This window comes from Monodelphis domestica, chromosome 7 (assembly GCF_027887165.1).
Source record: "Monodelphis domestica isolate mMonDom1 chromosome 7, mMonDom1.pri, whole genome shotgun sequence".
NCBI classification, from domain to species: domain Eukaryota; kingdom Metazoa; phylum Chordata; class Mammalia; order Didelphimorphia; family Didelphidae; genus Monodelphis; species Monodelphis domestica.
The window spans coordinates 173,815,150-173,828,714 of NC_077233.1; the positions used below are offsets into that span (position 1 = coordinate 173,815,150).

The 13,565-nt window shown below is 50.0% G+C and overlaps 1 protein-coding gene across 2 annotated transcripts in view; it reads left to right on the forward strand.

Moving 5' to 3' along the window:
* The window catches only part of C7H16orf96 (chromosome 7 C16orf96 homolog), a 90,768-nt gene that overhangs the window by 30,890 nt on the left and 46,313 nt on the right, over nucleotides 1-13,565 (forward strand). For both annotated transcript variants that reach the window (XR_008913612.1, XM_056806105.1), the window contains exons 3-8: nucleotides 568-648; nucleotides 923-1,009; nucleotides 1,914-1,977; nucleotides 2,194-8,355; nucleotides 8,470-8,576; nucleotides 9,320-9,418. Coding sequence is in view for 1 of the 2 variants with exons in the window: in XM_056806105.1 (XP_056662083.1) it covers nucleotides 568-648; nucleotides 923-1,009; nucleotides 1,914-1,977; nucleotides 2,194-8,355; nucleotides 8,470-8,576; nucleotides 9,320-9,418 (6,600 nt within the window). In the remaining variant the exon portion in view is untranslated. The remainder of the gene's footprint in view (nucleotides 1-567; nucleotides 649-922; nucleotides 1,010-1,913; nucleotides 1,978-2,193; nucleotides 8,356-8,469; nucleotides 8,577-9,319; nucleotides 9,419-13,565) is intronic.

A 13,565-nucleotide genomic window follows, 5' to 3' on the forward strand; every position in this document is an offset into this window, starting at 1 on the left:
GGCAGTAATGGGAGAGAAATGAAGAGAGAGTGGGGGTTCCTAGACTTCACTCCTCAACTGTATTATTTATCTGACTAGTGGCAATGTCAATTACCTGAGGTGAATGAATATAAGATGTCTTTTGTGGGGAGGAGGGTACCATGGTTTGTCACTGGAAGTATTTTGGGGTAAGGCTTGTGCTTACCCTCACATCAGACTACAGAAACAAACTTGCTTTTTCTACTTTTAAGGCAGGTTCCTTAGTCCTTGGCAAGGGCTTACTCAGGAAGAGAGATGGGGTGGAGTGAGATGAAAGAAAGAAGGGCTAGTGGCAAACTTGTAAAAGTTTCTGGGTAGAGCCAGAAGTGGTCAAGTAAAAGCCGGAAAGATAAGCCTTTCTAACTAAAGAGTACTGATCTTTGATCTCAAATTCTTGGCCACCAGAACATAATTATGAGAATGCCAGTTCTTCTATTCTAGACCAAGGAAGCAGATGGGGCTGAATGAAAACAAACTCACCATTTCCTATCAAGAAGAAAAGGCTAGGATGAATCACCCAGAGCTTACATCTTTTGCCTTGTTTAACAGATGTGCCTAGAAGAAGTAAATAAACAGTTCCAGGAATTGAAAGATCAACAGGACCAGGTGAAAAATCTTCAGAATGGCATGGTGAGATCCTATTTCAAGGACATTTTTTCCTCTTTTCCAGACCCCCTCCAGTACCAATTGGCCTTCTACTTGTGGCAAGGAGGCAAAGAAAATTACTTAAAGACCTGAGAAGATGGGGTGGGAGTGGGGGATGTGGGATAGAGAGAGTCATTGAAGGTCTAGAATGATTCAAGTCCAGGAGTAACAGTGTCTGCTTTACCCCTGAGTATACTAAAGAAAAGACCCTACCATGACTGCTGTACCTAATAACACCCTCCTCCTCAATCCTATCCAGGAAGATGTCAAGAATATGCTTCGCTCCTTCCCTGATAAAAGTGATATCATGCAATGGACCACCTTACATGATGCCATGTTTCCTCAAGTGAGTGACTAGTTCTTGGGACAGGTGTTAGGAAGAAGAGTACAGAAGGGTTTTAAAGGCTGGGAGGAAGATTAACTGCATTCATATGGGATGAAATAATATATAAATCAGGCAAGGACTGGATTGGAAGAAGACAAGGATTGTTCCAGAATCAATAGGCCTATTCTTTTCTACTTGTGGCAAGGAGTGAAAAAAAAAACCCTCCTAAAGACCTAAAGAGGTAGAGTATAGGAGGTGTGGGGTAGAGAGGGTCATTGAATGTCTGGATAGATTCAAGTTTAGGAATAAAAGTGCTTGTCATAACCTAAACCCCTGAGTATATTTCAGAGAAGACCCCACCATGACTCCTGCATCTTCTAGCACCTGTCCTCCTTAATCCTATGCAGGAAGGTGTCAAGAATAAGCTTTGCTCCTTCTCTGGACAAAGAAATATTGTGCAGGAGTTCATCTCAGATGATTCCATGATTTCTCAAGTGCTCCTTGGGAAAAAGCGGGAATATGTTATGTATTATAGAGGGGTACATAGGAAGATATTAAAGGCTGGGATGAGGAGTAACTGGCATCATATGTTATGAAATAATATCTAGATTAGGCAAGGATTGGGGTAGAAAGAAGACAAGAATCCATACTGGCTGGGAGGGATGTGGGAGATTCCAGCATTACATTCTGAGGGAGATCTATTGGGAATGATTGACAAGGGAAATAGATGATGGCCATGGGGCCAGGAAAATGAGAGGACAAGGGCAGTCATAGGGAAAGAAGTTGTCTCTGCCCCATTCCTTTTTTGTACCAAAGCCCCAGCCTATGTACTACCTAGCTCAACTTCCCTTATTACAGATTTATCCCCCTCATCTCTTCTCTCCCTGGGTCTACTTCATTCTACCCTGTGGTACCATTATTCTAGGCTGACACTGAAAAGATTCCTAAGAAGACTGAGGCTGAGACTGAAAAAGAGCTTCAGACTGAGGGTAAGACTGAGGTTAATCTAAGACCAAGACCCTTAAACTTACAAAAACTCCTAAAAGTCCAGACTAGAACCCTCTCCATCCAAAACTCCCAACCAAAATTACCTGCTTCACAAGATGTCTCTGAAGTCCTTGTTACCATGGGCACCACTATTAGTCAAGAAACTATTACCACTTATCCAGATATCCCTGAGACTATGGGTATCATTTCTCTTGTAGGTGTTGGCTTAGGAACCCTTCAAATCCCAAGCATGACTGCTGTCCCGCCATATGGAGCTGGCCCACCAGGTACCACTGCTATTCCACCATATGGAGCTGGCCTACCGGGCACCACTGCTATCCCACTGTATGGAGCTGGCCTACCAGATACCACTGCTATTCCACCATATGGAGCTGGCCTACCAGGTACCACTGCTATTCCACCATATGGAGCTGGCCTACCAGGCACCATTGCTATCCCACCATATGGAGCTGGCCTACCAGGCACCACTGCTCTCCTGCCATCTGCTGCTGACCTACTAGGCACCACTACTCTCCCTCCATCAGCCTTTGGCCTACCAGGCACCACTGCTCTCATACCATATGGAGCGGGCCTACCAGGCACCACTGCTATCCCCCCATCTCCTGCTGGCCTACCAGGCACCACTGCTATCCCCCCATCTCCTGCTGGCCTACCAGGCACCACTGCTATCCCCCCATCTCCTGCTGGCCTACCAGGCACCACTGCTATTCCACCATATGGAGCTGGCCTATCAGGCACCACTGCTCTCCCGCCATCTGCCGCTGGCCTATCAGGCACCACTGCTCTCCCTCCATCTGCCTCTGGACTACCAGGCACCACTGCTCTCCCTCCATCTGCTGCTGGCCTACCAGGCACCACTGCTCTCCCACCATCTGCTGCTGGTCTACCAGGCACCACTGCTCTCCCTCCATCTGCTGCTGGCCTACCAGGCACCACTGCTCTCCCGCCATCTGCTGCTGGTCTACCAGGCACCACTGCTCTCCCTCCATCTGCTGCTGGCCTACCAGGCACCACTGCTCTCCCTCCATCTGCTGCTGGTCTACCAGGCACCACTGCTCTCCCTCCATCTGCTACTGGCCTACCAGGCACCACTGCTCTCCCTCCATCTGCCGCTGGCCTACCAGGCACCACTGCTCTCCCACCATCTGCTGCTGGTCTACCAGGCACCACTGCTCTCCCTCCATCTGCTGCTGGCCTACCAGGCACCACTGCTCTCCCTCCATCTGCTGTTGGCCTACCAGGCACCACTGCTCTCCCTCCATCTGCTACTGGCCTACCAGGCACCACTGCTCTCCCTCCATCTGCTACTGGCCTACCAGGTACCACTGCTCTCCTGCCGTCTGCTGCTGGCCTACCAGGCACCACTGCTCTCCCGCCATCTGCCTCTGGTCTACCAGGCACCACTGCTCTCCCGCCATATGGCGCTGGTCTACCAGGCACCACTGCTCTCCCGCCATCTGCCGCTGGCCTACCAGGCACCACTGCTCTCCCGCCGTCTGCTGCTGGCCTACCAGGCACCACTGCTCTCCCGCCATCTGCCTCTGGTCTACCAGGCACCACTGCTATCCCCCCATCTGCCGCTGGCCTACCAGGCACCACTGCTCTCCTGCCGTCTGCTGCTGGCCTACCAGGCACCACTGCTCTCCCGCCATATGGCGCTGGTCTACCAGGCACCACTGCTATCCCCCCATCTGCCACTGGCCTACCAGGCACCACTGCTCTCCTGCCGTCTGCTGCTGGCCTACCAGGCACCACTGCTCTCCCGCCATATGGCGCTGGTCTACCAGGCACCACTGCTATCCCCCCATCTGCCGCTGGCCTACCAGGCACCACTGCTCTCCTGCCGTCTGCTGCTGGCCTACCAGGCACCACTGCTCTCCCGCCATATGGCGCTGGTCTACCAGGCACCACTGCTATCCCCCCATCTGCCGCTGGCCTACCAGGCACCACTGCTCTCCTGCCGTCTGCTGCTGGCCTACCAGGCACCACTGGTCTCCCGCCATATGGCGCTGGTCTACCAGGCACCACTGCTATCCCCCCATCTGCCGCTGGCCTACCAGGCACCACTGCTCTCCCGCCATCTGCCTCGGGCCTACCAGGCACCACTGCTCTCCCACCATCTGCTGCTGGCCTACCAGGCACCACTGGTCTCCCGCCATATGGCGCTGGTCTACCAGGCACCACTGCTCTCCCGCCATCTGCCACTGGCCTACCAAGCACCACTGCTCTCCCTCCATCTGCTGCTGGCCTACCAGGCACCACTGCTCTCCCTCCATCTGCTGCTGGCCTACCAGGTACCACTGCTCTCCCGCCATCTGCTGCTGGCCTACCAGGCACCACTGCTCTCCCGCCATCTGCTGTTGGCCTACCAGGCACCACTGCTCTCCCGCCATCTGCTGTTGGCCTACCAGGCACCACTGCTCTCCCGCCATCTGCTGCTGGCCTACCAGGTACCACTGCTCTCCCTCCATCTGCTGCTGGCCTACCAGGCACCACTGCTCTCCCACCATCTGCTGCTGGCCTACCAGGTACCACTGCTCTCCCGCCATCTGCCTCTGGTCTACCAGGCACCACTGCTCTCCCGCCATCTGCCTCTGGTCTACCAGGCACCACTGCTCTCCCACCATATGGACCTGGCCTACGAGGCCCCACTGCTCTCCCAACATCTGCTGCTGGCCTTCCAGGCACCACTGCTATCCCTCCATCTGGCGCTGGCCTTCCAGACACCACTGCTCTTCCTCCATCTGCTTCTGGCCTTCCAGGCACCACTGCTATCCCTCCATCTGGCGCTGGCCTTCCAGGCACCACTGCTCTCCCTCCATCTGCTGCTGGCCTTCCAGGCACCACTGCTATCCCACCATATGGAACTGGCCTTCCAGGCACCACTGCTCTTCCTCCATCTGCTTCTGGCCTTCCAGGCACCACTGCTATCCCCCCATCTCCTGCTGGCCTACCAGGCACCACTGCTCTCCTACCATCTGCCTCTGGCCTACCAGGCACCACTGCTATCCCCCCATCTCCTGCTGGCCTACCAGGCACCACTGCTATCCCCCCATCTGCCTCTGGCCTACCAGGCACCACTGCTCTCCCGCTATATGGAACTGGCCTACCAGGCCCCACTGCTATCCCTCCATCTGAAGCTAGCCTACCAGGCACCACTGCTATCCCCCCATATGGAGCTGGTCTACCAGGCACCACTGCTATCCCACCATATGGAGCTGGCCTACCAGGCACCACTGCTCTCCCGCCATATGGCACTGGCCTACTAGGCCCCACTGCTCTCCCGCCATATGGCGCTGGCCTACTAGGCCCCACTGCTCTCCCGCTATATGGAACTGGCCTACCAGGCACCACTGCTCTCCCTCCATCTGAAGCTGGCCTACCAGGCCCCACTGCTATCCCTCCATCTGAAGCTGGCCTACCAGGCACCACTGCTATCCCACCATATGGAACTGGCCTACCAGGCACCACTGCTATCCCACTATATGGAGCTGGTCTACCAGGCACCACTGCTCTCCCGCCATATGGCGCTGGCCTACTAGGCACCACTGCTCTCCCACCATATGGCACTGGCCTACCAGGCACCACTGCTCTCCCACCATATGGCGCTGGCCTCCCAGGCACCACTGCTCTCCCACTATATGGAGCTGGCCTACCAGGCACCACTGCTATCCCACCATATATCACTGTCCAGCCAGGCACCACTGCTATCCCTCTACCTGGCCTAACAGACACCACTGTTCTCCCTCCATCTGCCGCTGGCCTACCAGGGACCACTGCTCTCCCGCCATCTGCCGCTGGCCTACCAGGCACCACTGCTCTCCCGCCATCTGCCGCTGGCCTACCAGGCACCACTGCTCTCCCTCCATCTGCCGCTGGCCTACCAGGCACCACTGCTCTCCCGCCATCTGCCGCTGGCCTACCAGGCACCACTGCTCTCCCTCCATCTGCCGCTGGCCTACCAGGCACCACTGCTCTCCCGCCATCTGCCGCTGGCCTACCAGGCACCACTGCTCTCCCGCCATCTGCCGCTGGCCTACCAGGCACCACTGCTCTCCCTCCATCTGCCGCTGGCCTACCAGGCACCACTGCTCTCCCGCCATCTGCCGCTGGCCTACCAGGCACCACTGCTCTCCCGCCATCTGCCACTGGCCTACCAGGCACCACTGCTCTCCCGCCATCTGAAGCTGGCCTACCAGGCACCACTGCTCCCCTGCCATCTGCTGCTGACCTACCAGGCACCACTGCTCTCCCGCTATCTGCCTCTGGTCTACCAGGCACCACTGCTCTCTCGCCATCTGCCTCTGGCCTACCAGGCACCACTGCTCCCCTACCATCTGCTGCTGGCCTACCAGGCACCACTGCTCTCCCTCCATCTGCCACTGGCCTACCAGGCACCACTGGTCTCCCGCCATCTGCTGCTGGTCTACCAGGCACCACTGCTCCCCTGCCATCTGCTGCTGGCCTACCAGGCACCACTGCTCTCCCGCCATCTGCCTCTGGTCTACCAGGCACCACTGCTCCCCTACCATCTGCTGCTGGCCTACCAGGCACCACTGCTCCCCTGCCATCTGCTGCTGGCCTACCAGGCACCACTGCTCTCCCACCATCTGCTGCTGGCCTACCAGGCCCCACTGCTATCCCTCCATCTGCCTCTGGCCTACCAGGCACCACTGATCTCCCGCCATCTGAAGCTGGCCTATCAGGCACCACTGCTCTCCCACCATCTGCTGCTGGCCTACCAGGCACCACTGCTCTCCCGCCATCTGCCACTGGCCTACCAAGCACCACTGCTCTCCCTCCATCTGCTGCTGGCCTACCAGGCACCACTGCTCTCCCTCCATCTGCTGCTGGCCTACCAGGCACCTCTGCTCTCCCACCATCTGCTGCTGGCCTACCAGGCACCACTGCTATCCCTCCATCTGGCGCTGGCCTACCAGGCACCACTGCTCTCCCAACATCTGAAGCTGGCCTACCAGGCACCACTACTCTCCCGCCATCTGATGCTGGCCTACCAGGCACCATTCCTATCCCTCCATATGGCACTGGCCTGCCAGGCACCACTGCTCTCCCACCATATGGTGTTGGCCTACCAGGCACCACTGCTCTCTCACCATATGGCACTGGCCTACCAGGCACCACTGCTATCCCACCATATGATGTTGGCCTACCAGGCACCACTGCTCTCTCACCATATGGCACTGGCCTACCAGGCACCACTGCTATCCCACCATATGGTGTTGGCCTACCAGGCACCACTACTATCCCACCATATGGTGTTGGCCTACCAGGCACCACTGCTATCCCACCATATGGTGTTGGCCTACCAGGCACCACTGCTATCCCACCATATGGTGTTGGCCTACCAGGCACCACTGCTATCCCACCATATGGTGTTGGCCTACCAGGCACCACTGCTATCCCACCATATGGCACTGGCCTACCAGGCACCACTGCTATCCCCCCATCTGCCGCTGGCCTACCAGGCACCACTGCTATCCCCCCATCTCCTGCTGGCCTACCAGGCACCACTGCTATCCCCCCATCTGCCGCTGGCCTACCAGGCACCACTGCTATCCCCCCATCTGCCGCTGGCCTACCAGGCACCACTGCTATCCCCCCATCTGCCGCTGGCCTACCAGACATCCCTGCTATCCCTCCACATGATGCTGGCCTACCAGGAACCACTGCTCTCCCACCATCTGCTGCAAGGCAACGAAGAACTGCTACTCTCCGGCCATATACCTCTGACCGACGAAGAATTACTGCTCTCCAACCATATGGAGCTGGCCTACCAGGCACCAGTGCTCTCCCACCATCTACTGCTGGCTTAGCAGACACTGATGTTTTGTCTTTGCTTTCTATTTTAGGCATCACCCCTGATGAAGCCACCCTGGCCTATCTGGGTCCTAAGGTTGATCCATCCACCCTTAAAGCAGTAATCCTCAGAAACCTATATTCGACTGCTAATGCAGAGACCCCAAGTCAAAGTCGAACTTCATCTCTTTTTCCTTCTTCTACTAGTGCTCCCACTCCATCTCCCACTGTTCAGGGGGTCTTAGAAACCATTCCTGTATCAGAAACCCCTTCTGTTCCAGAGAGCTCCACTCTCCCTGACACCAAAGCTGGCAAAGGCCCCTTTCTCACCTCTCCCAGGATTCAAGTTTATGTACCCAAAGCAAGTCCAATCTCAGGCAAGGCCTTTAAGCAGGTGGATCTTTCTTTGAGTAAAGAAGACAAAAAGCTTATTGCCAAGAATTCTATAAGCAACTTGATCAGTTTACCATTAGAGTGTGATTCCCTCAAGGAGCAAATGACCAAGTTAGAAGATAAGGTGCAACAGCAGGCTGTACGAATAGGTGAGTGTCAGCTCCAAGCTGGCCTTTTAAAAGTGTCTCCCTTGCACATTCTCTTCCTTCCTTCCCTGTCTTCCTCTGCCCTGCCTTAACAACTATCCCTAATTTCTTTTTTAGTTAATCTTGAGTTTGTAAATTCTCTTGGGCTCCCATCTAAGCTAGAAACTGAGATGAGCGCACTACAGAAAAAGATCTCCAAGAATTTCCAGGAATCAGGGCAAAAGGTTAGTGCTCTGATACAGAAGATACCCTCTGGTCATATGATATTGGGGAGGGGGAAGTGGGGGTGCTTTAAATATGAGAAAAATGCTTTACAGGGGGTAATGTGCATCTTCAGCTAGAGAAAGAACTTGGAACAGTCACTCAAAATCAGCTTCCTTTATATAGATAGTGCCTTTCCCTGCTTAGTCCCGAAGTATGATGGATATTGCCTTAGAATTAACTTCCTTAAGGCCAGTCTTATTCTGGTTTGGGGATTGGGGATTGGGGATTTGAGTATTTGAATGTAAAAGTGAGGAGTTGAGAGCAGAAGCCTAACTAGAGGAAGTTGTTTGCTTCATGTACAGTCACCCTTTTAAGAAGGTAATGGAAGATAGCACTAAGGCGGAGGACTAGCTTGGGGCAGGGGGGCCGGGGGGGGGGGGCAGGGGCAGTGAACAGAAGGGCGAATTTACCACTGGATTTGCCCAGCACATACTTGATTTAGTTTAGGACCTTCATAAGTAAGGCTTCAGAAACACAGGGGGAAGGGACTTAAGAAAGTAGATATTTCAACTCCTTTGTTTTACATACAGGAGAAAAAAAGATGAGGGAGGGAGGGAGGAAGGAAGGAAGAAAGGAAGAAAGAAAAAGGAAATCAAGCAGAGTTCTTAACCTTTTATTAGTGCTCTTTTCAGTCTATATCACTCTATATATATGGCACTGAGTTATACTTCACATCCTCTCTCTGTTTCTGTCTCTCTCATAGAATAAGAATTATGAGCAGAATTTGGAAAAGATGAGGGAAAACTATGATGCTTTGGAAAAAGTCACCGAAAATCTGCAGAATAAAGTGGAGGATATCAAGGTAAAATGGGCTCCTGAGAATAGTTACATGGGAAGAGAGAGCAAGTCCCCATTGTTCTATCAGATTGTCCCCAGAGGTTTCTGGTTTTGAGGAGTTCAGAAACATCACACCTCCCACCCCTCATATCCACTCAGGCTTAGGAGGAAGACTTTGAAAAAAGAACACAGAACATTTGATTCTATCCTACATTTAGCCATATTCCTTTTGGGAGAATATGCCCCTTTCCTACTCAGTTCCTCATTTTCTCTGGGCAAAGGAAAAACTAACATCTCAGATCCAACACAAGAAGGATATCTGACACTATTTCATGAAATGTTATATATTAAGGGGAAGGGGAAATGCAGTTTAACCATTTAAAACAGGTAACCTTCAAATTAGGCACTTACCCTTTAAATGAGATTGGCCACAAAGGGCCTCCTATTTAGTTAGGCTTATTTAACATGCTACTGTAATAATTTATTCCCATGACTTAGTTAGGCAAAGCTGTGATTCATTCCCAAAGGTTCAAAAGCTATTCTCAAGATGTGAGCAGTACTATTTGGGATGAAACTAGGGGGTGTAGAGGGGTAGTCATACCAGCTGGGAGAAAACGATCTTGTTTTAAAGCATAAAGAAACAGTCTTCACAGAAGTAACCTACCTAGAAAAGCTTTGCATGATAGAAATATCATTGGCTTTAGAGTCAGAGGACTTAGATTCAATTCCTACATTTGGTGCTTACTATGTATGTCGCCTTGGGTAGGTACTTTAACTTCTCTGGCCTTCCAATTCCTCGTCTATAAAATGAAGGAGTTGGACTAGATGATCTGAAGTTTCTTCCAGTTCTAACATTATGATCCTGTGGTTATTCCTTAAGAGGCTTTGATCCAATGGACTTAATTCAGAAAAATTCAAATTCAGAAAAAATATAAATCCTTCCAAGGCCTAGGATCATCCACAAAAATGTAAAACGGGGCAGATTTTATGATGAGTTCTTTTCTAATCCCCCATCAACATTTTCATATAAAATCAGGTTGAAATAAATAATGGCATATTTGGGAGTAGAAATAAGCCAATAATCACAGTTTTAAAAAGCTATATAGATGTCAGGACATGGCCTGCCCAAATTGTCATTGGTTACCTGGAATCATTGACAGCCATTACATTGAACAAAGTTCTTAAGTCTTCAAAATTTTGATTTTAGAGTGTTGTTATTGTATAATTTGTTCTTCTAAGTCTGTTTACTTCATTCTACATTTGATTATGTCTTCCCAGGTATCTCTGAAATGGCACTTTTCATAATTTCTTATGCCTAATAATATTTTGTAATATTCATGTACAATAATTTATTCATTTATTCATCAATTTCTCAATTGATGGGTATTCCCTTGTTTTCTAGTTCTTTGATATCATGGAGAGTTCATTATGGAAATTATCATTGAACCTCTGCTCTTAGACCCCAATTAAAAAAAAACCAAACTCTTACCTTCCATCTTAGAATCAGTATTGTGTATTGGTTCTAAAGCAGAAGAGCAAAAAAATCCAGGTACTGGTCAAGTGATTTGCCCAGGATCACACAACTAGGAAGTAACTGAGGTCACATTTGAACCCAAGACCTCCCATCTCCAGTCCTGGCACTCTAACCACTGAATCAACTGTCTAGCTGTCTGGCCCAAATATTATTGCAATAGTAACTGATACTGAACATCTAAAACTGGCTTTCCCCTTTAGGTTACAATATCCCTAACAACCATTTCCATTAGTGACAACTCCTTATTCACTCTCACTGACTCTTTTCAGGGCTGAAATAAGGACTCAACATACTCCCTGCCCTTCACTACTATTTCTAGCTTTAACTCTGTCACCATCATGCAATTCCTTTGAATCTGATTCCTTCCAAAGATCCTACCTTTGTGTAAATCATTTATTAGCCTCTAGGATACCAGTATGGCTTGTAAAAAATAATTTATTCATTCAATTTATTCATAAACATACATCAAGAAAATACATGTGTAAAACACTTCAAACTACTGAGAAAGATTCAAAGATTAAGGCACAATTCTAGCTCATGTGGAGTTTACATTCTAATAGGGAACTTTTGACATATTCAGATTAACTATGATTCCAAATAATACATGAGAAAAGCATAAGTTACAAGCAAAGTATTATATGAGGTGTTGGGCTAGGATTGTTATCAACTTTAAGAACCAGGACAGGGACTTCCGGTCAAGATGGCGGCTTAGAGAAAGCTAAAGTTCAGATCTCTGGAAACCCTTCCCGATCAATCTCAAACTATAAGCTCCTAAGGTGCCTAAATTCAAAACGATCAACAGCATAGACCCTGGGAATCCTCCTCCTGGACCTGGACCTGGATCAAAAGGTATGGCCCCCCTCAAAAGCCAGAATCCGAGATCACTCGGAACTAAGGGGTAGGAGCGCAGAGTCTAAGGCTCCAGGAAGCCGCAGCCCCAACCCCCTCAGAGAGCAGGGTCGTCTGAAACAACAGTAACCCTCAGGGCGGGCAAGACAGCTTCACCAGCTGGATCCTGCTATCCAAGTCTCAGTGAAAGTCACTGCCCTCAGAGCTCCGGGAAGCCGCGGCCCCTTCCCCCGCAGAGAGCAGGGTCCTCTGAAACAACAGCAACCCTCAGGGCCGACAAAACAGCCTCACGGCCAGCTATGCTGAAGGCAACTTCCGGAAAGCAACCCGACCCAGTCCAGTCGAGGGGGCACCTTAGCAGCAGGGAAACAGAGAGAGCCGGGGGAGAGTGTGGCCCCCTGGTCTGACCCTTCCATTCCAGTTCCAGTGAAAGTCATTGCCTTAAGGCATACTCAGTTTAACCCAGGGAAAGCTCATAGAACCAACAATCTGCCCAGGACTAAAGCCTCTGAACACCAGACAGAGATAAGAAAAGCTAATCCTCCCCATTCAGAGATGGCAAACTCCACAGAAGCACAGAAGCCCCAAAATCCCAAGAAAAATAAGAAGAAAGGGGCAACTTTGGACACATTCTATGGAGCCAAAATACAAAATACAGAGGAGATAGAAGACCATACACAAGAAAATGCTCCGAAACCTTCCAAAGGAAATGGAAACTCTCCACAAACCCATGAAGAATTTAAATCAGAAATGACCAAAAAGATGGAAGCCTTCTGGGAGGAAAAGTGGGAAATAATGCAAAAGAAATTCACACATCTACAAAACCGGTGTGACCAAACTGAAAAGGAAAACCAGGCTTTAAAGGCCAGAATCAGGCAACTGGAAGACAACGATTGTGTAAAAGAGCAAGAATTAATAAAGCAAAGCCAAAATACCAAGAAATTAGAAGAAAACATAAAATATCTCACCGACAAGGTGACAGATCTGGAAAATAGAGGGAGAAGAGATAATTTAAATAATTGGACTTCCAGAAAAGCCAGAAATAAACACCAAACTCGACATGGTGATACAAGATATAATAAAAGAAAATTGCCCAGAGATTCTAGAACAAGGGGGTAATACAGCCACTGACAGAGCTCACAGAACACCTTCTACACTAAACCCCCAAAAGACAACTCCCAGGAATGTAATTGCCAAATTCCAAAGCTCTCAAACAAAAGAAAAAATCCTATAGGAAGCCAGAAAAAGACAATTTAGATATAAAGGAATGCCAATCAGGGTCACACAAGACCTTGCAAGTTCTACTCTGAATGATCGTAAGGCATGGAACATGATCTTCAGAAAGGCAAGAGAGCTGGGTCTTCAACCAAGAATCAGCTACCCAGCAAAACTGACTATATACTTCCAAGGGAAAGTATGGGCATTCAACAAAATAGAAGATTTCCAACTTTTTGCAGAGAAAAGACCAGAGCTCTGTGGAAAGTTTGATACCGAAAAACAAAGAGCAAGGAATACCTGAAAAGGTAAATATTAAGGAAAGGGGAAAGGAGAAAAATGTTATCTTTTTCTTTTACTCAAACTCTCTTCTATAAGGACTACATTTATATCAATCTATGTATACTAACATGTGGGGAAAATGTAATGTATAAATAGGGGGTAAAGAAAGACCAAATAGAATAATCTTTCTCACACAAAGATTCACATGGGAAGGAGAGGGGAAGAAAACTCCTATAAGAAGGAGAGGAAGAGAGGGTTTTTTTACTTAAACCTTAATCTCAGGGAAATCAAC